This window comes from Anser anser (assembly GCF_964211835.1).
Source record: "Anser anser genome assembly, chromosome: 1".
Taxonomy (NCBI): Eukaryota; Metazoa; Chordata; class Aves; order Anseriformes; family Anatidae; genus Anser; species Anser anser.
In genome coordinates, this window is record NC_139720.1 from 12,812,268 (window position 1) to 12,837,477 (window position 25,210).

The 25,210-nt window shown below is 38.6% G+C and overlaps 1 protein-coding gene across 16 annotated transcripts in view; it reads left to right on the top strand.

Annotated features, from left to right (window-relative positions):
- Window positions 1-25,210, top strand: part of MAGI2 (membrane associated guanylate kinase, WW and PDZ domain containing 2) — a 773,420-nt gene that overhangs the window by 713,252 nt on the left and 34,958 nt on the right. For 9 of the 16 annotated variants that reach the window (XM_083811062.1, XM_083811063.1, XM_083811060.1 and 6 more), the window contains 4 exons: window positions 9,366-9,551; window positions 12,304-12,526; window positions 15,741-15,981; window positions 17,671-17,814. In XM_083811062.1, coding sequence (XP_083667188.1) covers window positions 9,366-9,551; window positions 12,304-12,526; window positions 15,741-15,981; window positions 17,671-17,814 — 794 coding nt within the window. Of the gene's footprint in view, window positions 1-9,365; window positions 9,552-12,288; window positions 12,527-15,740; window positions 15,982-17,670; window positions 17,815-25,210 lie in introns of all 16 variants that reach the window. The other 7 variants (XM_083811051.1, XM_083811061.1, XM_083811059.1 and 4 more) reach the window with 1 other exon arrangement.

The following is a 25,210-nucleotide window of genomic DNA, read 5'->3' on the forward strand; positions in this document are numbered from 1 at the left end:
CAGCTTTGCTTTTACTCAAGAAGGTAATTAATCATGCACTGAAAATATTTTCCTCATTCTCACACACTTTTATAATCAACTAATTGCAACAGCTCTTGCTCAGTACAGAAGTGTGAACCTTGTGTCACTAGGAGCTTGAGCTGCAAGCACTGGTGCAGTCAGTCCGAGCTCCTACCAGCATCAGACCCACAGGCTTGTGGGTTTGCTGCCTTGCAGTTGGCCCAGAGCTCGAGGATACACAAAAGCTCAGCCTCTGGGTGTCTGCCTGGTGTGTTATAATCAGGATGTCATTCTTCCTCCGAGACCTACAGACTTGGTCATCTTTACTCTTGACAAGCTTTGCAAGGGGTTCGAGTTGTCACTGTTGATTTACAGGCTTGCCTTTGCTTTGCAGAAATTTTCAAAATACTAAAAGCATATTTTTACCCTTGATGCAGATAACTAATAAGGACGTTATTAGGTAATGGATTATTTTCTCACATTTTGTGATAGGCAGCACTGTAGCTGTCATTTTAATAAATTATAATTACATAGCTGGGAGCCAGCCTTTACATCTGGACACAATTTTGACTCACTGGTGCTTGCTTCAGCATCCAATTCTTGTGGCTCTTTTCTCATCCTTTGTTCTATAGTGACAGAAATTTCATATCCCCTTTGTCAGAGCATTACTTGGCATGTTCTTTAATTCGGCACAGGATTATCTTGCACCAAACTAGAATTCTGATGTGGGGCAGATCAGGAGTGGAGAACGAGTGACAAGGATTGAATGAAGAGATTTCACAGGGCAAAGCAAGGGCATAGACAAGGTCATCCATGCTTTAAAATTATATCTGCAAAAGAAGATGAAGTGTATAAATAAAGAACTGTGTTTGAGTGGTACATCTAGGAGCAAGTCACCTCGCCCAGTGCAGAGCCCCGAGGATCTTAGAGCCGTAAGAGATTAAAAACCAGAAATTCACCTGGCCAGGCTCCTGGCCTGTTCCTAATGAAAGGATTAACTTCCACTGCCCCTAAAACAGTTTATCACACTTTCCCCTAGACCCTGTCCCAAGATTAAAGGGTGCCTTATCTCCCATTCCTTCACCAGATGGGCCACCTAAATTTGACCTTACTCCTTGCTTTCTATTGCTAGGCAGGCTACACATAGTTTATCAAAATTTTGTCAGCTCCAGTGGTATTCCTGTAAAGAATTCAGTGTCACATGCCCAGCTGAATGCCTAGAAGCTATAAACTCCAGTTTTTCACTTTCAGTTTGGCATGGATCCCAATGGCTGTAGCCTCAGGGCTCTGTGGAAGTCTTCACAGGCTCTGTGGCTGGGCTGGAGGCCTCAGTGGCTACACTGAACAAACTGGCCTATTACTGAAGTCCCACTCTGAGGAATACTTTTATGCTTCTCCCAGTAAAAATATCCCCAACTCGTGTGGTCCTGAAAGGCAGGGGTCCCCAGTATCCTGCCACAAGCATTGTGGGAGACTATGGAGGTGCAGCTATGTCTAAGGTGGCATTGTCTAACATGACAGTATTGTCGTATTGCAGGTAAAATTACAGAAACTCAATTAATTAATATACATGTTGAATTACATTTAGAATAATACTTAATAGTGTGTGTCCTCTGTGGTAAAACTACGTGTTTGTGGAGCTTTCTAGGGTATCACGATAAGTTCACTATCTGCATCCCACAAAAAGCACTTGGAGTCAGCTGGAAATTGCCAAAAGATCTCCCATTGAATTTGTTCTTGAGCTTTATGGAATACACTTGTCCCTACCAATTTCATATCATCCTACTGCTTTTACTTTGTTTGGGATGCAGGTCCTTGCAGGGAGAGAACTTGTGAGCCACTGTAAATCTCTGAACACCCTAATTTCTGTAGAAAAGAAGCATGTGCTCTAAACTAATGTTGTTAACTGAAAACTGCCAGTGAAATGGGAAAATTGGCAATATCGCAATGGATCTTACCATAACAGGTGTTGGCATTTAGCACAATTATAAATTGAATATATATATATACACATATATATATTATATAAAAAATAATTTAAATTTAATTTAAATTAATCAATAATAAATAATCAAAAAAATAAAATAAAAATAATCAATAAACATTAAAAAAGGCAGAAGGCTGTGCATACTTTTTGGATGGATGGATACATGGACTTAAAAAAAAAAAAGCCTAATGAAATAAGTTTCTCTCATTTCTCAAAACATTGTTTTAACTAAAAACCTCAAATCCAAGATAAGCTCCTGTTGACTGCAGAAAACAGAGTTCTGAAATAAGGCCCATTCAGCTCCAGAGTTTCTTTGAACTCCTTGCAGTTTAGTGATAAAAACCAGCTTACTGATCAGTGATAACTGTGTGATCTGAGACAGTTATTTGTGCTGCAATTTAACCCATGCTTCTTCCTGAGTAAGAAAGTGCCTGGGGACACAATTTTCTGTGATCAACCTGCACATTCTAAAGAAAACAGCTTTGGAAATTAGGATATCCATCTACTCCAGCTTGCAGCACTTTGGAACAGAGCAGTGAAAAAACACCTGCAACATGAGTCTTCTGTGGAACATGGTTGTGACTTGGGGGCAAAGGATCTGGTTTCTCATTTCTGCTTGGCTTTGATATTCAGGCTTGAGCTGTCCTTCTGTCCCTTCAGCTTCAAAAAGACACATTCTAATGTTGGTTTGGTCTTTGGTTGGTTTTTGTTTTGGTTTTGTGGTGTTTTTTTGTTTGTTTGTTTGTTTTGTTTTAACTGATATTGTAATTTGGAGCTGAAAGACATTGTTTCATGAGTCACTTTTTCAAATCAATATATACAATTTAGGACGTGAAAGCATGGCACAAAGCTGTACCAGGGGAGGTCCAGTCTGGATATTAGGAAAAAAATGTTTACTGTGAGGGTGGTCAAACACTGCAACAAGCTTCCTAGCGAGGTGGTTGATGCCCCATGCCTGTCATTGTTCAAGAGGCATTTGGATAATGCCCTCAATAACATGCTTTAACTTGTGGCTAGCTCTGAAGTGGTCAGGCAGTGGGACTTTGGAGGTCCCTTCCAACTGAACTATTCTAATTCATAATAATAAAATAACCTTAAGAGATAAAAGAGGTCTTTTTTATATCACTGAAAGCACATTGCTGCAGACTGGAGGCATGAATTACTCAATTGGCTATCTGATGTTTTGGACAATAAAGTATGGAGGTTCTTAGCCACGCCAGTTCTCTCTCTAGGTGAATCTTATCCTCCAGTTTATTCATAAATAGGTTATTCGGACCTAGTGGGGCTGATCATGTGTTTTCAAAGATGAAACAGTGCAAGCTTTATTAGCAGAAACCTAGGGAATCAAGGTAATCAAGGTTTTGCTAATGATTTTACGGAGCCAGGACTCCATTGATGACAAGCCTGAATTATGTATCTAATTTCCATCAATTTTTTTTGCTGCCTAATTTTTATTAGGTCTTCAGATTTCTAAGTTATGTGCACTCTTTCACACCTAGCTTCTTATGCCTGTAACAAAACCATGCTATGTAAGTAAATATGTTCTGTATCAGCACACAATGGGATGTTTCAGTTCATAGGTTCATTCAACTTATAAACAAAAGGGACTATAGTTATTTGCCAGTAGGCAGCATGCCACAGGTGTTTTGTTTTTGTTTTTCTCCAAATGAGTATGACATACCAAAAATCGTAAATTTCAGGAACATATTTTATCTTGATTCTAAGATTAGCTTTGACAGAAGCTCTACTGTATACAAGTTTCCCACATTTCAGATTCTTCAGGAGCAATGAAACTACCAATGTTTACATTTAATATATTCTTCCAATTAAAACTTGATATGCTGGAGCCTGCTGGTTGAATGAAAACTCTTGCACCTTTTGAGAATTGAGGACATAATAAATATTCATGTGATCAGCTGTATAACATTGAAAAGGACAGCTGGCTCAGGAAGGTTCACTTGCTTGGTTTACTATCTATATCTGCTAACATTAAAAAAGATCACAAGAATTTATCTGCCAGAGGGTTTAATAGATAAAGTACAGGTCTGATTTTTTCCCCCCTTAACTGATCATTTTTGATGTTTTGTTACTACATAGTGCAAAAACAGGAAAGTTACTCTTTTCTAAATATAGTCTCAACAGTTATAACTAAAATAACTGAATAAAGAATATTCTAGATGCCAAACAGAAAAGCATTATTTCATGTTAACATTTTGTTAGAACCAACTATTTCTAGGTTATATGTCTCACAAGTGAGGAGAAATCATTTTTATTTCAAAAAAATAAAAAAGTAAAAAGCAACTGGCTGACAGAAATACACAGTGTTAGAAGCAGTATTTGTATTCAGCAGCTGCTCTGGCTTTGTGTAGAGGTGACCCAGGCATATGGACCCTCAGGTGTAAAGCCACAGAATTCACTCTTTCTTTTCTAAGATGTAAAGGTGTGGAAAGGATGTTAATTTGGATCAGTGAAAGTGGGCAATTTTGTAAAATAAAAATATTAATATACATACAAATCAGCTAGTTAATGAAAGCAGACCTTACCCACTTCCTAAATGCAAAGATTTTTTTTTTTAATCATTTTGTATCTTCATTATTTAATTTAATCTCTCTTTTGATTATGAGCTTAGAGCTGATCATTGCACAATTAACCACCTTCTGGGAAAGCATCAGCTGCTAGGTGCAAACGTTGGGTCAGACTACATTCCTGACAAAAGTGCTTTAAACATCTGAGGGAGATTTAGGGAGCGAGCATGGTGGCTTCAAAAATCTTAGAAGTTTAGGTGCTCTCAAGATTCCAGCCTCCCTGAAGTGACAATTTTTTATAAAACACACTGTAGAAAAAATTAGATCCCATCACGAGATCCATTGTTAGGAACTACTCCTGCAGTACTGCTGTTCTCTACTAGGTCCTTTGCATCTAGGATTATGACTATGGTCTTGGAAGAATTATTTTTTCTTAAGTTAGATATTCATACGCATCATTCAAAAGTATCACTTTTTGGATCACTTGATGGTATTAGGAAAAAAAAAATCTATATATCTAGTTTGAAGATCTGAATGTTTTATATACATATAAGTAGTAGCTGATTAATTTCCCATATTTTCAACAATAAGTCTGTATAAATCACTGTTTACCACAATATTTTCCCTTGCAGTCTCATTCACTGTGTAGCCTGAGAGAACTAAGAAATTAATTGTCCTACAAAGGGCCATCTTATCTTCTGTGCTCTCTCTTAGCTTGAATAATAGGATTCTTGAAAAAAAAAAAAATCCAAATGTATATGTATATATAATAATCCAAATGTATCCAGTATAGCCTGCCCATCTTAAATGCTGCTCAGGTACCCCTGTTTTGAAATAAATGGATCAAATTCTCTGCAGAGTCTAATGCAGGTACATGCTGCCATTGTTCAAATTGTATACGCTTGGAGAACAGCTTGTGGTGAAATCTGAAAAAAGGTCTGAATAAATTTGTAAGATATTTTAAAGCCCAGTGGAGTCATTTATCACCAGTCAAGTGATGGGGGACTTCCGTTAAAAGGTTACATTATTTATTACTCTGCTCAGATAAAAATAAACCACTGGAGATGCAATATAAGAGAAGATCTGATGTGTTAATAAAGCCCTAATGAAATGCCAGACTTGGGAAGAGGCTTCCCAGGAACCAATCTGCAATGCTGCAAGGGACCAATGGGCCGCGCAGCTCCACGCTGTCCTCAGCTTTCCCAACCACAGGTTTTGGATTTAATCGGCAGTGGAGCTAGCTCCTATGCATTTGTCTAATCCCCTTTAATCTATCCATGCTCCTGGCCATCCAGGAGATTGTTCCAAGTTCTCTTGTCCAAGTTCATTGACGATACAGTCCAAGTTCATTGAACAGAGTCTTATTTCTGCTTCTGACTGCCACGCTGTCTTTCTCTCAATCTTTGCCTCTTCCGTGCTATGTTTTTGAGATGAGGATACTGGATCTATCAGCAATAGGTGCTGGTATCTACTTTAGGTGCGCAATATAGGTGCAATATCTACTTTAGGTGCTCAATAATAAACAAGCAATACTTTGTTTCATTTGCTATTCTTTTCCTAACTCTTAAAATTCTATTTACTGTTCCATTGAGTTTATGTTTTTAGAGAAGTAGACACACTTCTTACAAGATCTCCTAGGTAGTAATAATTAATTTAGGACTCATCCCTGCTTAAGTTTAGCCAGGGTTATTTTTTCTCCATGTACATCGTTTTACATCTCTAACCATGAGATCCTGTCTGTCACTTCACTCAGCCCACTCGGTACTGCCACTTTTACAGCATTTCCATGCCAGTTTTAGATGTAACCGTTCTGAATGATAAAAAATCTCCACTGTGGAAATTCACAGTTCTTTTCTACCTTTGTTCCTTAGCTTTTACCTTATTAATCCCCTGTGAGTAGATCTATCTTATCCCTTCACAGTTAGTATTCCATTTCCAAAGACTTTTAAAAATTAAGCTTTCTAACATAATAATATTCATATTTTCATAAACAACCGGCACATCAGATAACCTTAGAATCCCATTAGAAGCACACATGCCTGTAAATAAATCCTTAAATAAGGGTTCCCCTTCCAAGGCAGCAGGGAGCGTGCTGGCCAGGGTAACATAGCTTCAGAGGAGACCCAGGCAGAGCTCTGCCAGAGAGAGCAATCAGCGATGAGATGATCCCTGGGATGTTAATGCGAGGGAAGGAGTCCGAAAGCAAACTTTTCATATTATCTAGAAACACACAGAAACCAGCTTCTGCTGCATTTCTGTGGGTTTCAATAGTAATTCACCACATTTGTCCATGAAACCATGATATAACTTTCCAGTGGACTCCTTGCCAGACTCTGATAGAGTTGTTGGCTCCTTCAGCAAAAGCTTTCTACACCCTACAGCAGCAAAACCATGTGGCAACACATTGAACCCATATAGCCTCAAACGAGGAGCATTAAATCCTCAAAAAACAAAGTGCGGTAGAAAAGGTGCTTGACAGCTTTGTTCTGAAAGCCACCTACTGCTGATCCTTTCATAGCGCTGCAGGACAAAGTGCACTGACACTAAAACAGTTATTTACCTTCATCAGTCAGGCTAAGGCTGTTAGACTTAGGAGGAAGACAAAGGGGGAGAAAAATCCTCCTCTTTCCTCCATTTCAATTTCTCAGGATTTGGAGCTGAATCAGAGTCTCATGGCTCTCCCACCTCTAGCTCTGATTTTAGCAGACATCACAAACATGGACATCTGCTGTGTTCACTCATCAGGTGCAAGACGACCAACAAAAAATGTGCTGGGGGATTAACAGGATTTCCTGCCCTCCCTTCCCTCACTACTGAAGTTGTGTCCCTTAAAGAACTTAAGTTACTTAGGCTAACAGAAACATCTTCTTTAGGGTTTGCAATGGCAAGCATGGGAATTTTAGCTATAGCATCTCAGCCACAATGCTTCCCCTTCTTTCTTCATACTAAATTACTTGCTCTTTCATATAAGGCAGCCTCATTTTCTGATCTCTAATGATGTGTTGTACAGGCACAGAAATTTCAGACAGATCTTATTTTACATACCAGCAACAGCCACGGTTTAGTCTTAGCTGACATGATTTGATGTCGTGTTTTAAGAACTGATTTTGTGAAGGGCTCTGTGCAAATGTGAACTGTTTCACTGTCAAGTTGCTCTTTTACTTATTTGGGGAATCTAATCTGATATGTGTGTGTGGCAGTTATAGGTCTGCATCAAAAGCAAAATAAAATCAAATTTTGTACAAAGTTGGTCTAGTCATATTTAGTATATTTTAATGTATGGAATGGCTTCAGGCACTGCGACAAACTGGGTGTTTATTCCTAAGCAGCAAGACATTTCTGAAATAAACTAGCCATGTATATATTACTAAAGGCATAATTAAATTTATAGTCTTACCTGAACTACAAGATTAAAGAAGCATGCAATTTATGGTTTGCTTTTCAGAGCACTAATATTTTTAGTTCTCAGAAAATTTATTTTTAACACTGTAAACAACGCTTTCATCCATATTAGAAGCAAAAGTCACTTTGAGGTGTGCATATTGTGACTTTGCATGAGATGTGCAATCTGTGTTTGTCACCATCACCTTCAGGAAACATTTATCAGGGAACTGAGAAATTTGTTTTGTGGTGATTCTTCAGTGAGTATTCTGAACACATTCCTTGTTAGTGTTTTGCTTGATAATAGCATAGATAGCCTAGATATTTCCATGAAATGTGTGATTTATCTTTTGTTTTACTTTTTTGAAGTTCTCCTTAGATGTTAGAATTTTTAAGGATATAGTATTTTAAAGGGAAAAAAAATGCACTGCTCTAACACCAGTTAGAGGTGGACAGTGAGGCTGAACATCTTTGAGCTAAGTTTGCCAAGACTAAAGTGTGGAATTATTACACTCTATGACACTATTATGATATTAATAGAATAAATGGTCAAATTGAATTGTGATAAGCATATTTATGACTAGTAGAAGGAAAGAAAATAGCATTTTCTTTGGGGAGTCTTGATGGAGAGGTAAGAATTGTCAGCTATAGCATATCTACTAAGTTAAAAATGATTGGATAATAGGGGAAAAAAACTAGAAGAAATATTTAGAGTAAAATTTAGAAAATTCAGTGGGAAATATGGGAAAAGATGGGATAAGAGAACAGATGGAGCACACAGGAAAATGGAGAACCACAGAGAGCAAAGAAGTAAACTAGATCTGTAAAGTTTTGAGAATGTGTGTCTGTGTTTATTTGATGTAGTAAATGTGTCTATACACTCATAATTAACTGCAAATTCATGCTGGCATGTATCTAATTAGAAAACTGCACATCTCAATAAATCTTCTGTATGATTTCTATTTATCAATTAACATATTTGTGTGGAGGAGGAGAACAATTTAGTGAACCCTGGGCACTTTCAGTAATAAAATCTGTTTGTATATAAAATAAATCATGTCTGTAGTGTCTCTACTGCAATATGCAAATAAAGGGATTCTGTAAATTCAGAGGTGGGAGACAACTTATGACTACTACTTATTTTGCAAGTTTATCCCCTTCACTGTTCTAATGCCTTATTTTTCTCCTGAACTGTTTACTATCTTGTCACATACCAGGTTTGTAAACTAGCTGAACCATAAAACTAGTTTGGGGCTTTGTATGTGTACACCATGTATATATGCACATATAAATTCTGATTTTTTAGCAAAATCTGTTCTGTGTTAATGCAAATGACACTGCATAAGAACAACTGTTTTATGCACAAAGTGTCTTTTAGATAGAATTTTCTTCTAAATGAACCCATTTTCTTCTGTTTGTGAACATCTTCACTTCCTGCTGCATAAGCTAACTGAATGTTATTCCTTGTCTAGCTGTACCCCATAAAATAGGGAGGATAATTGATGGAAGTCCTGCGGATCGCTGCGCAAAACTTAAAGTTGGAGACCGGATCTTAGCTGTGAACGGCCAGTCTATTATTAACATGCCTCATGCAGATATTGTGAAGCTAATTAAAGACGCAGGTCTCAGTGTAACACTTCGCATCATTCCTCAGGAGGGTAAGTCAATAGCCCTTAAAAACAGGAAGAAAATTTTAAGTAGCCTCCAATTAACTTGAGTTATGTCACTGCTTGAAAGAACATCTTTTGTTTCACATTTTCAGCTGTAACGTACAGTACACCAAAATTACAGCCTTAGAACCAGCTGGAATACTATCTGAATTCTTGAGAAGGTTTCTTGCTATGAAAAAGGTATTTAAAGCAAACTTTGAGAAACAGAAAGAGCAGAGTGCTGGAGAGTCAGTTTTCATGTCCTTTGGAAGAATTGCCTTCTACATGGAAAAACACCCTAACAGAGAGACAGGTTTTGAGTTCATCCCCTTGTACCCTGTTATAAACCAAACTTTTATGTATGCAATGTGACTGACAAAGAACCACAATGGCTGTCACCAGGCATGCTCACGTACCAGCTACGTGTGACAAAAAAATGTGAAGGAAGAGTTCAGATTTGGTAGTTTCCTCTATATGTGCTAGGATAAGTGCACAAGGCAGGAAAGAGGTGAACCCTAAATTATTTCATCAGTAAGGTGAGGATAAGGGGACAGACTCGTTAGTCTGGTCATTACTGCAGAGCTTATCAGTGGAGATCCTTTGATGTCAGCTTCATGGGTTTTGAGATTGGTTTCAGGGCTTTTTTTAGCTCAGTGACCTGCTGTACCGTTATATGAATTGTGCTGTATTAATAAGATCATGGCTTTACATCTCGGCAACAAATACCATCAGAGCTAGGAATATCACATACAGCAAGTAATGTAATTACTTAATGATCCATGCTGCAGTTACGTGACCCTCACTTTGTACTGTTGCATCCAGCAATGGGACAAGGAAATAGCCTGACACTGGCCACGGATTGCCATTGAGGGCACGTATCTACTTTTTTAATGAATTAAGTAAAGGGATGAACATATAAACACACACAGGCTCAGAATTCATCCCAAAGAGCTGCAAAGACAGTGGCATATGATCACTGGATTTCAGTTTTGCAAGCAGCTACAAACAAGAGTTTTGCTGCACGTTGTCCATGCAGTTTATTTAGGCCTCGCTTGTACACAGAACTATGCATATTAACAAATTGCTAATATTTCTATGTTAGAAATGGGGGGCTGAAACTATAACGGAAGCAGAGGTACATCTGGGATGCCATGCTACAAGATATTCTCGGGTGCTGGTGGTGAGGAACAGTTTGTGTCCAAGGCATGGCTTCCCCATGTGGCTGTATGACACTGGATGCCTCATTTGCCTTCTGCTATTAGCTTCCCAGTTTATAAAATTAGGAAAAAAATCTAATACCTCTGTAATGTACTTTCAGGTGAAAAATACCATATAAATGCAAAGCAGCTTTAGAAGCAGTTTATGATCTGACTTGTTCATCCATAGTTATGAGAGTAATGTAGAAATGAGGGACAATATTCCCAATCTCTGCGTCTGAGACTCTGCAATACAGAAGAGACTCACAGATGCAAAATGGGCAATTAAAGCCTTAAGCATAGTAATTACACAGACAAGTATTGCTTATGCCTGCATGAGGCGTATTTTAAGTGCGAGTGTACAAGCTTTTTTGACAATTAAGCCTAAATTGAAAAGATTTTTAATAAAGTAACCAAAATTTTTAGAACAATTATGAGCATAAATTAAAGAAGCAGAGAGCCATTAGAAACACACAGTCACAGGGGACAAACTCACTCACTAAAAATAAAAAAATAAAATAATTCAAAATTCAAACTGGATTCAAATGCCAAACTAGGCAAGAGCAGGATCACGCCTACCTGTTGCTTTTTGGGGTACTAAGCCATGCACGTGTCCTTTCTAGCCACGTTGTACCATGCCATGCTGGCCTCACTCATTCTGTTGCAAGCAGAAACAAAAAAGTACAATGTGTACCTTTGCTGTTGATAATCCATATATGATTACTTGTGCAGTACTCTGCCCTCTTACAATGGGAATCTCTCTCATTTATGCTTATTAACAGGCAGATGCTGAGCAATGCTGTGTCAGTGTGTTGGGAGAAATACATTTGATATAAGCTCAGTGCCAAATGTGTTTTCCCTGGTGCAGGGGAAAACCTGAAGGCAGCATGGCATCCCGTGTTTGTAAAGGCCGTGAGGCCACATTTCCTAGCCCAGCCTCTCTGTTGTTTTGCATTTTATATTGTTTGGAAAAAATGTTGCCGGTTTTCTGCAGTGGCCCTATGTGAAGCCATGGTCGTTTGGCACCAATGTAGTGAATACGTCAGCTTAGCTGGTTAGTCAGTATTTATTGAGACTGGTTTTACTGCTCACAGTCCCCAAAGATGTTAAATTATAGGGAACCCTTGTTGAGCTCAAACAGCAGGAGCTAACACAAGTGCACCAGTGGTTCAGCTTTTGTGTCAAGTCTGTCATCCCATAATAGCGCTGAAAGCACTAAAATTATTCATTCTCTCAAAACAAAAAGTTTTCAAATATCAGTATTTCTAGGCTTTCACAGAAACCATGTCACATGGAAGCTGTTTGCCTTCTTCAATTGGGTTTTAAATAATGAAGGTGTCAACCGCAGTGGCAGAGCTGGCCAAGATTTCAGATCCCAAAGAATATCAAGAGAAGCCCATTAGCCTCCGATGTCTTAAAATCTAATTATAACGCAAGAGAGCAAAAGCGACAAAACATACATTTCCAAGGGTGGAGGGTGACCGATGACGATCATTGTCTACCTTTGCCCGTTATTAAATGCCGCCCCGTGACAGCTCTTTAATCTCCAGCTTCCCATTACGCAGAGCTGAACAGCCCGGCCTCGGCCCCCAGCTCGGAGAAGCAGAGCCCCCTGGCGCAGCAGCACAGCCCCCTGGCCCAGCAGCAGCAGAGCCCCCTGGCCCAGCAGCAGCAGCAGCAGCAGCAGCAGAGCCCCCTGGCCCAGCAGCAGAGCCCCGTCGCCCAGCACAGCCCCGTGGCGCAGCCCCCGCCCCCGCAGCCCCTGCAGCTGCAGGGACACGAGAACAGGTAAGAATATGGCTCCGCCGAGAGCCTGCTGCTCCACAGAGCCCGCGCAGCCCGGTGGGCCCTGACACCCAGCGCTGCCGGGGGTTGCGCTCGCTGGTGGTGAATTGTGAGTGTCGGGCATCAAATGCAGTATGGATAGCAGGGCGAGGGAGGTGATTCTGCCCCTCTACTCTGCTCTTGTGAGACCCCACTTGGAGATCCCACTCTGGGGCTCCCAGCACAAGAAGGATATGGACGTATTGGAACGAGTCCAGAGGGCCATGACGATGATCAGAGGGCTGGAGCACCTCTCCTACAAAGACAGGCTGAGGGAGTTGGGGTTGTTCAGCCTGGAGAAGAGAAGGCTCTGGGGAGACCTTACAGCGGCCTTCCAGTACCTAAAGAGGGCCTGCAGGAAAGCTGGGGAGGGACACATTGTTGGGAGTGTAGTGACAGGACAAGGGAGGAATGGCTTTAAACTAAAAAAGGGCAGGCTTAGATTAGGTATTTGGAAGAAATTCTTCACTCTGAGGGTGGTGAGGCCCTGGCACAGGCTGCCCAGAGAAGCTGTGGCTGCCCCATCCCTGGAGGTGTTCAAGGCCAGGCTGGATGGGGCTTTGGGCAACCTGGGCTGGTGGGAGGTGTCCCTGCCCATGGCAGGGGGTTGGAACTGGGTAGTCTTTAAGGTCCCTTCCAACACAAACCATCCTATGATGATTCTATGATTCTTATGACTGACATTATTCTGAACAAGGACCTGTCCAGACTTCAAGGGTCCACTGGGATTGTATTTTTGCCAGGCAACTAAATACAGAAGTATTCTTTGCTAATAATATCAGCAGCACTTACAAAACATAGGTCTATCACCATGTGATCATGAGGTGGCCTTTTTTTCATTATCTTACATGTCATTTTCTTTTGCTGGTCACAGTTCTCCGGTCCTGAATATATTTTTATAACAGGTTTTCTCTAGGGTGAATCATTTTCCAGCCAATTTCTTGTGTAATTTATGTATATTCATTGACAAAGTTTATCTGTGATGGAAATGAAGTAGCAGGGGGATAGAAACTTGGTGACCAGCTGTATTAACAGCTGTATATATAAAAAGCACACTCAGGCTGTGCAGTGATACAACTTTCTGTGATCTCCAATCAACACTTCTTAGTCTTTAGATTAATTTTTGGCATGTGAAATGAGGCTGATTACACAGACTGTCTGTATGCTAATCTTGAGCAACTAACATACCTCATCAAGACCCTTGTCCCCAAACAGTAGGTGCTGGTAACAATTTTAACTTTTTGCTTCTTGAGGTACTTGCGTTCAGTTTTGAGTTAGGCATTGTGCCCTCTGGTTCTCCTTGTTTAACAGATGTAGCACTTTCACTTGCCCAAAAGGGCTTTCTCTCAATTAGTCACACTTGGCAAATTTCTTTCGCTTATATTTCATTGAATGCTTCTCTAAAAATGATCACCCCCTAGAAGACATACGCTTCTAACAAAATGCAGAGTAAAGCTCTCGCAAAAGTCTCCCTGTGCGATTGTAAGTCAATATTAAATGTCTGTTGAATTGGGAATTTTCAGAGGGGACCTGTAAACCATAGTAATTAAAGTTCCAAAAAGAACTTTTGCAATATTTCAGTTGAAAAGTATAAGCTATAATTGATCATGTCTCTGTTTACTTATTCCAAAACAGTTACAATGCCTACAACTGTAAATAAAACATCATCTTCTGAGAAACAGCTGTGGTAGTATATTGGGAACCTCCCTAATGACAGCTCTTATTCCAGATGAAGGTCCATTATTGCTAGTTCATATACTGTCAATTTACACCAGATTTTATAAACCAGACTACAGCTGGTTTATATAGCCCCGTACAATGCTTCTGTATCAAAATTAAAATACTAAAAGACGGACTCTTAGGAATAGTAATCAGTATTTTTCTTTCACTTTTAATAAGGCTGAGTTATCACAGGAAGACTGCTTGTCCGCCTTCTTTTTACTCATGATCATGAAATAGATCATGAAACTGAGTAGAGAAAATAAGAGGAATCTATGTATACATGCAGGTCTTATTATAGTTGCTACATACAGGTAAAGACCATGTGGCAGCAGTCTATTTCCATCTTCTCAGAAAAGTCAAAGGGAAATAGTTGTGGTATTCTCATGTGTGATTGGACACCGAGCTAATTCAAGCTGGTGTGTAGGAAGACCTGTCAGAATGGTCCTGTAACTGCACTTAATAATGAAGTTTTGAAACGTATCTAAAAGCATTTTGAAATGTTTAGATTATTTAGATTATCTTTCCAAAGATAAATTAACATGAGCAAAAACAATGCACTCATTCATTCAAACTGCCATTTATTTTAATCAATAAGTGCTTTTCAAAATCCCTTTCACAGTTGATGTGTCAGCGTATTGCATGTGTACATATACATATATAGTCATTTGGTTAACTGTTGTGCTATAAAAGCCCCATTTACTTTGAAATGTCATTTTCCTTTATTCAGTTAACAATGAAAGCAATAGTTTATTTGTTATTAATTCCTCATTAAGCAGATTTGCTTTCCTTTCACCCTGTGTTACTTCCGTGCATGAATACTGATATGGCCTGCAGGCTTGTAGCCAGGCACTATTATAGGGAGCGTGTAGTAAGAATACACACTATATTAACTTGTCTTATATCAAAGAATACCCCCCATTAAAAAGATAACAGCTAGTAGAAAGAATGCATCCATTTTTAACCTTTAGAAGCTCACAGTAATAATCATTTACATCAATGAAACAGAGGGGCTATGAATGTCTGCACTGATGTTTTGTTTACTCTATAGAAATCTTAATTCTGGAGAAAGCACTTGATAAACTCAGTGGACTGTTTTGGAGGGAGTATTGTGGGGTGTTTTAAGTGCAGTTTCATTTTCCAGGTAGGCAGGATAAATGGGAATCAGGATGCTTTTCTTGTTCTTGTCCCTCTGAGCCTAATCCTGATCTCACTGATAGCAGTTGGAAAATTGCAGTGTGACCTGAGGGAAAACTGCTTACAATCATGTTTCAGAAGTGCTCACTGATTTTGGATGCCTCAACTATTTACCCTCAAAAGTTTTGTTTATCTGTGAAAATTTGCTTTATGGAATTTTGCAGTCAGGCAATTTGCTTTCACTCCTGGATACGCCTTATAATACATATTTTTTAACTTTTTTTTGCTGCTTTCTGAAACTAAGCCATTTCGTCTTTCTCAGTTACAGGTCAGAAGTAAAAGCCAGGCAGGATGTGAAACCTGATATCCGGCAACCTCCATTTACAGACTACAGGCAGTCTTCAACTGACTACCGCCAGCCTCCCCTGGACTACAGGCATCCTCCTGTGATGGATTACCAGCAGCCACCACCTCTCGACTACAGGCAGCCACCCTTGATGGATTACAGGCAACACTCACCCGACACCCGGCAGTACCCCCTGTCAGACTACAGACAGCCCCAGGTACAAACTGACATGCTGACAGCACTCCTCAACAGAAAACATTACAGTTTGCAGGGAGGGATCATATAAATTATTAAAGCAGCTGAAGTTACAGAAGAAAAGGCACCTTTATTGCTTTTACACTGAGTTCCTGTTTCTCTGTAGAGGACATGAATCCAGAACCATTAACATTCACTAAGTACTTTGAGATCTGTCAAATAACACTGTGTTTATAATCGTGTGACTACAATCTTAAATAAATGCTACTTTTGAGGTACTGGAGAGTTAAAATCAAAGTGCTAAAATAAGCTTCCCTTGCATCAGCAGAAGTACTTAGATGAGATGGGATTTCTACAGCATTGTTGAAAATAAAGGTTTTATAAAATCTAGATAAATAAGTAAATACAAGCGAATCCTGCCTGATAAAATTTAGTTTTGTGTAGGTAATAGTTTGGATGAGGATAAACTACCTTGTATAACAAATTTTTTTGACATCAGGCATGATCTCACAAATTCAGAGAAATAAACCTTGGATGAACAGTTATGTTACCTTGGAAAAGATTTTGCTGATGACAAATATTTACTGACAGTTGAGAATGTTTGAAGATCTAGCTTAAAGTTCAGACTTTGAAAAGAAAAATCCCGCTTTTTTCTCACATAACTGCAAAGGAAAAAAAGTCAGAAATATATTAAATAACACAGCATAAATGTCTGGACACTGTATGCTGAAACCATATATAGATGCTATTTTTGTGTCCATATTTTCAAGGCAGATACATAAACTCTTTTAATGAAAATATCCAAATTCTTAAACGTGATACAGAGAAACTTCTGACAAGTTTATTCATTTCAGTGTCTAAAAAACAAGTATCTGTCCCCATATCTTATAGGATTATAAGACACTTCTTAGTATCTAGAGGTGCCTTAGCTGCCCATTTCTCACAATCCCATTTAATTTTTTAACCACTGGTGTATACAACTCAAGCTTGCTCCTGTTTTCATCCTTCTCCCCATGGCTTTTGTACTTTTGGCTGCCAATGGATCAGAAGCAACAGAACAAGTTCCTTCCTGGACCCCTCTGTGGTGGTGGTAGTTAGGTCCACCAAGGAAAACCTGGAATGATGAATCTCAGTCCCTGTAGGATGTAGAAAGGGTGGAGTTCAAACCTCCCACTTCCCACCTCCTCCTCAAAGCACATGTTTTAGCTGAAATGAGGAGAGTTGCTGCACTTTGGGCCTCCATGCAGTCCAGCTTGCTGACCAGGTTGCGTTCTGCTGGGAATTTAGGAGGTGTGTCTCCTGCTAATTTTTAGGTTATGATGGTGTTGTACAGGAACTGTCTGCTGCCCCACTTGCTAAATCAGCACTCTGCATAGATTTAAAGCCTTGCACTTGGGTACCATGAATGTATTGACGGGGAATATGGAAGCCATCCAGAGAACTTTTGGTACCAGGCAACTGCTGGATGATGTCTTTCAGGATAGTTTAGACTTAGTCATTTACATATTGATTGCTAAAGTTTGCTTTTAATGGCAGAAATAGGTGCTCTTATTCTCATCTATTCTGACTGTGCAGAAACATAATTTGAAAGTGAATTTTCTTACATTAATTGGTTAGGTGCATATTTGAAAACATGTATTTTAAAGTTTTCTTGAATGCATATTATGCCATTTATAGTTAATTGATTTTCATTTTGTATTTTTCTATATAGGACTTTGATTATTTCACTGTTGATTTGGAGAAGGGAGCCAAAGGTTTTGGGTTTAGTATTCGAGGAGGAAGGGAGTACAAAATGGATTTGTTTGTGCTGAGATTAGCAGAAGATGGACCAGCAATAAGAAATGGAAGGATGAGAGTAAGTAAAATACATTGTAACAATTTTTGTCAACTTTAACTGATATATTTGGTGATGGGATCAAAGAGAAAACAGGTGTGGTTATTTTGTTGTTTGTTTTTTTCTGATTGTGTTTTAAAGAACCAATACCAATTGATATAATTCAACCTCAAATTGATATAATTCAATTGATATAATTCAATTGATATAATTGATATAATTCAACCTTGTTTGTAGGAATCAATTTTCACTATTTGGCTGCATAGGTCATAATGCATTTGAGTCCTGTAGTGGTAGAAGTAATAATAATACCATGTCTAAATATGAAATTTGATAAAAGCACGCAAGGAAGAAATTCAGTTATTTATATATATATATACATATACGTTCTACATAGGAAAAATGGCCTAAAAATAACTCATTAAGGGTTGTTGATACCCTGCAGAGTAGCGAGTACATGAAAACAAGACAAAGAAACCACAGGTGAAAAAGACTACCAAAAATCAAGACAAAAATATTTCTTTGTATATCTAACTAGTGTGACATTCTTGAACCAATATTTAGGTATAAAGACAGGCAAAGGAAATTGTGTTCTTTACAGTAATAATAACAGGTTTTTCAAATGCTGTCGTTATTAAGCGGATTCTGTTTCTCAGTTCTAAAAATCTCGTCAAGTTTGACTTCATACTGAAAGAGCATTGACATCAATCTAAATACACAGTTAGTCTTTCTGTTTATAACTCAGTGTTTTTTTTTTTGTTGTTGATTTTTTTTATTAATCATTCTTAAATTGCCCACTTTGTAGAATTTTAGAATTCAGTTAGTGCTCAGTCATACCACGGAGCTCAAGTCCGTGAGCGTCCAACTCGAAGCTTGCATGGGGGATCAATGGCATAAGTAGTCCCTGTGAGGAGGAAACCAGGCAGGCAACTGGAAGCTGAGAACTACTCCCACAGTATTTGTTGTGTGAAACATAGGTAAATGCTGCAGCTAGAACTTTAGCTCAAGAATATCTTCTCTGGTGGGTGTTATTATTCTTTCCTTTACTGTAGTACCATCACAATCGATTGCTCCTAATAAAAAGCTTTAACCAAGATGTATGTTATCAGCCCCACTGTGATTAAAGATGAGGAAAAAGTTGAGGATTTAATAAGCTCTGGAATCATGTATTTGGAAACATATGGCTAAGAGAATAGGCCTTAAAGAACAATGCTTTTAGAGGGGTTCATGTCAAGTAATAACCTCTATAAGGAAAAATAAAAAAAATTAAAAAAAAAGAAATCTAACATTAAAATTTCTGCATCATATCACAGAACAAAGTTAGACTATCCACCCTGTGAGTAGCCTAAATATGCAAATTTATATGCATATATATATATGTGGTATGTATTTTTATATTATATACGTAGGGAAAGTACGATTTCATTAGGAAATGGCCTGTAACTTTTCATGAAAAAAATGTTAATTTATTTTCTAAAATAATGTTTAAAGCTTTCTGGTATAGCCACAGAGTGTGGCCAAGTATAATTTTGCTTAAGTAGCTGTAACTTGGAGTTTTATCTCCCCTTTAAAAGTAGCATTCTTTGAAACCAGCTTTACCCTCCAGCTCTGTTATTGAATCTTGGGTTTTATTCTCCTGTTTAATAGCCATTTTAACCTGACAGTCACAAGTGGGTTTGGAACTTACAAGACTTTTATCTCCAGCGACCTGTAACTGATGGATGGCCAGAACTATCTCAAAAACAGCTTCTTCAGAACAAAAATAGAAAAACAAAAAGAATCATTTAATTGCTGAAAGGAACAGAGGACATAGGAAGAAGAGTAAATAAAGCAGATTTCAGTACTTGTATCTCCTTTCCTAAGTTTACATCTTCTGTCAATAATGCAGGTTTATTCCCATTTCTTGGCTGGGACAACCAGCCTGCTTGCTGCAGTTCTATTTCATTCTGTTTCACAGATGCATCTCTATAGGAAAATATGCAAAAATCTGTTCAGTCCTTCTCACTTCATATACTATCTTCTTTAAAGATCACATTCTCTGATCCCAGACTTTCAGCACTCGAATAGTAAATGGTGCTTATGTGGTCAGATCTTATCAGGAATGTTTCCCGGTTAATAGTTCTTCTTATGGTCTACTTATCTCCATTAGCATTTTGCTTCCTGTTTCCTGCTCCTTGAAAAGCCTTTCTTGATTTAGCTGAAGCCTTCCAGAAAAACATTAAGCAGATAACACAAGGTGCAGATCATACTTACAGAAAAAAAAAAAATTTAAAAAATAATTCAAGTAACTCCACGATTATTTCTATTCACCAATACAAGAAAATAAAAATTAAACCAGTTAACTTGTTGGGGAAAAAAATAAAAGAGGATATAATGAAAGATGTTAAATGAAAATATGTATGTGTAATTAGTAAATGTGTTCAATGAATAACATTTTGTTGTCTGTCTAGTTATAAGCCAGCAAAAACCCCAATAAAGGCACATTCATATTGACATAAATCTCCTTCCTTACAGAAATAAATAAAAGAATATAAAGTACTTCATATTAATAAATCAACGTCTATAGTCGTGGGTCTATAATTTTGTATTATTGAAGCAATGCAATGTCTAACTGAAGACAGCTCCAGATAGCCAAGTCAGTCTGTAGTTTGTACTCAGTGGGCACTACAAAACCTTGGTGATGGGATGAGCCCCACAGCTGTATTCTGCTTGGACACATGCTAAAAAATGTGAAAGTCTCTCAGGACACATTTAAAAGATTCTGAGGTCTAAATACGTCTCACAGTGTTATGCATTACAGATACAGAGAATAAATTTAAACTAAAATCTGAGATTATAGGAAGTCAGATGTAAATAAAGAGCTGGTATGGAACTACCTCTTGTAAAAGGAAATAGAATAGGCACATTACTGAGGAAGGTAAGCATGAAAGGAATACAATATACCTACACTAGGAGCGAACAGAAATTGAACCAAATGGCAATGATGAAGATAGGAAGGAAAATAGACGATAGGAAGAAAGTGAAACCAAAATTGAAGCGTAGATGAGAGAACAGACATAGAATGAGTAGAGCAAGCATTGTAAGTGATGGGCTTCCACTGGCCCTGCCAGAACTGTCTGGCTCTGAAAAGATTAATGAAAGGGGGAAAAGGTTTCATAAAGTTTGTTATCCCTTCACTTTTTCCTTTCAGAAGTCCTGATCTTCCTTCCCCCTGAGAATGGCATGCCAGGCAGTTTGTGCTTTTATTGGAAACAAATCCACTGAGGAACTCTCCATTTTAGTAATGCAAGATCTAAAGTAGTGTTTAATTGCCCTTCGTGACTGATGTAGCTTTCTATTTCAATTTTCTGCTGATTTGTTCTGGGAACCTGAAAGGACTACTGAGTTGGTGTCATACAAAGTTCATCAGTCTTGCCTGCATACTGCTTTTCTACCCAAGGACCCCTTTCTGCCAGCCTAAATAGACACTGCAGTATGTCTTAAAGTTTAATAAATTATTCCCCTAAAAAGAATTTTTAAACTTTCACAGTTTTACTACCCTATTCTTAGTCCTGGTACTTTTACGTGCACTGAGTCTTTTATTTGAACTCAGACTGGTTCTGCAGAAAGCCTAGGCATACATCCTCACTTAACTTGGATTCATCTGTCACAAGACATGGGAAGGAAATGTCCATCAAAGGATCTAGAAGTCTATTGTAAGAGTATCTTCATGTGTCCTCTGTCTGCATAGTGGGTAAACTGTTCTCAGCCAGTGCTGGCAAGTCACAGCTATAACTGTGTAGCTGCATATAAACCCATATGTCAGGTCAAATACCATGCTTAACTTTGGCAGGATTTCACTGCAATTCATGGGTCAGATTCATGAAGGTTGCTTACAAATGACCTCTTTAGGGGGAAACCTGATCACTAAGCTGGAAGCTAATACAGATCCCTCTTAATTCTGTCAGCTGAGCAGACATCAAGTTACAATGGTTAATTCTGAAGCTTGCTGCAGCAACAGTTTACAGAACTTGAAAAATGAATGTTCACAAGCAGCAAGATATCTTACAGCTTATAAGCACTGAAGAAAAGTTTCATTAGATATAAGGAAAAGAACATACATGGAAAAGTGATTATCCAGAACTTTAAGTGGCAGATAGACTCTCTGGGACCTCTGAGCTCTACAGATTTATTTCCATCCACTTGTCTTCTTCAGGATGAGGGAACAGCAGAAATACAATACCCTGTCCATACAATGGCTAAGAGGAGAGAACAGGATGATATCTGTGCTCCATAATACAAGAATGTATTAAAAGAACCAGGAGAAAAGTTTGGAGAATTATTAGTATCTTTGATGTCTTATATCCAGAACTGGCAGAGGTCTGTTGGGAAAAAAAAATCTGAAACTAGTTCATGATGAGATCAATGATGGCAATGTTGGAAAACCAAACTGCAAATCTAGTCTCAGAGCAGGACAAGAATATGGCACACACACTCAGTAATTGTAATATCAAGCTGAATCTGTCACCAGAGATGAGAGACATAACACAGACAATGTGGAGCACAGTCCCTGCAGCCTTTGAAAATTCAGACTCTACTGGCAACAATTTTATAGGTCTATTTAGATAAAGCTCATGATAACTCATATTTTTCTTCTTATATCACATTGAGGACAATGATCAGCTGAGCCCTGCCTGCAGATCTCTATCCCTTCCTGTCTTAGAGGCGGGGGACTACTAACATCTCTCAGGAGAATTGTTAAGGATGGTTGTAGTGTTTCCGAGACATGTGAGATATGATCAACAGATCTCTTATTGCCTTGAATGGTATCTCTTGCAGCCAGCATGCTTATTGAAACCAGCTTCAAACAAAGAACGTGTGGCTGAGGGCTGCAAAGATACAGAGTGTCTTGCACAATTGGGCTTATTGAATGTGAAATTCATGAAGAATGAGGACACAATGTGCTTTTTTATACACGATATACATCTGTGTCATTTTGTCACTTTGTGAGTTACATCTTTTTTTTTCACTTCTTCCATGAAAGTCATACTTTTCATCTCTGACATTTCTGGTATCATTTTCTTGTCAACTCATTTTTCTCAGTCCACGTACACCAGTTAGCCCTATCACTAGCTTTCTCATATCTCCTGCTACATCATTTTTCTCATTCTTTTGTAGATTTTTTTGAATATATTTGCAGAGCTGACTTCTGAAACACAGACACTGCAGAATTTTATATCTGTCGTGCTTTGCATTCCTTCTCTGAGTCTTCATTCCTTTTTTCCTGTTTGTTGCTTCTCTGCTGCCTATGCTCCTCTCTTTGTTTCATTTGTACAGACTTGGAGCTAAAAATAGGCACAAGGGGAAGGCTATTCCTACAGTGTCAATTATAAGCTTCTGTGCTATTGTTGCATAGGAATTTGTGTGGCTTTGGTCTGTTCTAGCTTGCCAAGAGAGCACTGCAGTGAGAGCCACCCCATAATAGTAACCAACCCGTGCTGTGGACAGGTTCATGGCATTCTGCAGATTAGCACAGTCTGCGTATTTCATCCTTTCCCATGATAACAGAATTCACACCAACCTTATTCAAGAAATTTCATCCACCTACATTAAGAAATATTTCTAGCAAAAAGGAGAATTCAATATGCAAGAGCCAAGGACCCAAACAAGCAAGTAGCCAAGAAGAAGCCTGTCTCTTATTTGTAAGGAAAACAGAATTGAGGTTTCACATCATGGAAGGCATAAGCATTTCATTTGAAACTGCTGTCAAAATCCATGTACAAACATTCAACAGTATTCAAAACTCTCATTTCCCTCTCTGTAAGCATCCCAAATACAAGGTCAGGCAATTGCTTTTATTTTTTTCTTCTGATGACATAACTTTTGCGTCCTTGCTTGCAACAAGAAGGACAGGGCACCAGTGAAACTCGTAGCCTCACATTAAAGCCCTTTCTTAAGCCATGGGAGATGTTAGCTTAAGTCCCCTTTGAAAAGCCTCAATACCACACATCTAAACAGTAGAGTGTCAAATAAAAGTTAGCTATTGCTAACCACATTCCCCAGAAGGCATTAATTAGGATTGAGACCAACTCTTCAGACTTCTCAAGGCAGTATGAAATACGCAAGCAGCTATCTATCCGGACTTTGGAAACTCTGTACGACGGTGGAGTTTAACAAGGGAGTATAAACCCATCTACTCAGAACAGGACACTCCTGAATGTCTCAAGTCAGGCATTCAGAAATTACTTGAGCTATTCTGGGTTTGCTGGGTAGACAGGCGGAGCTGAAATGCAGGCAAAGTTTAGAGCAGCTCCAGGTAATTATGTCCTAACAGTGTCTGGGAAGGCTTTTATACTGTGCAAAGCAGAAGGTTTTTTTCTTAGATGATCATCATAGGATTTTTCCATTTTGGCTTTCTTGTCTGCTTGTTGTCACACACATTTAGCTTGGTGTTTGTCTAGTCACTTTATCACTATATCCATTTTTAGCAGACCTTGATTTATAGGTTTTTAACAATAAAAGTAATCTGTTTCCAACAATTAAGCTAGCATTCCCTAGGAATGTAACACAGCTTCCGCAGACACTTTTCAGCCTGTGTCACAATGTAATGCATCACCATTCTGTTTAAAAACTATCTTTACTAGCTGCTGTGTTGCATCTTAGAGAAGACAAAATCCAAGCTGAAATGGAAGGACTACTACATGTACTGTTTTGTGAGATTCCCATTCCACAGACAAATGTTTTACTAGCAACCACATGCGGTACCTGCAGCTTCACACACAGGTACTGCCTCCTAACCTTTGTGATTCCACACACTCCACATATTACTGCTTTGTTTCTTCAGACCCTCCAGAAAAAAGAAAAAAAAAAAAGAAAAAAAAAAGAAAAAAAAAGTTTGTGTAGAGGATAGGGTTGTCTCAGTTTTTTCTTTTCCCATTGACAAAGGGAAGCACAGAGCATCTACAGGACTGTTTGTTTCCTGTCAGAAATGGAGGATTAAAAGCTCAAAAGGAAAAATGAATGATTTCTTACTCTACAATAAATGGAAATCTTTAAGAGGATGTTGCAGTGCAGACCCCACAGCTTGCATTGGCTCTTCGCTGGTGGGAACCTCACCTGGATTTCTCATTAATGAAGAGCTCAGTGTCTGTTTTAGATGTTCTGTCTTTGATTAGCCCCACATTGGAGGGTTATTCGATACAATCTCTGGTGGAATGCACCGGCAGTTGCAGCCTGTAAGTATGGTGAGCAAGAAGTAGCTCAGCTCAGCTTGATAGTGATTAGAACAAAAAGTATTAAAAATAGGAGCCAAGTAATTGTCACACAGTAGATGTGACAACCAAGAAAGCTGCAGGAAGGAAATGGGAAGAAGGCAAATATGGCTTGTTCAGTCATTGCTTTCTTACAAACATGTAGGGCAATCACAGTAACCAAAAAT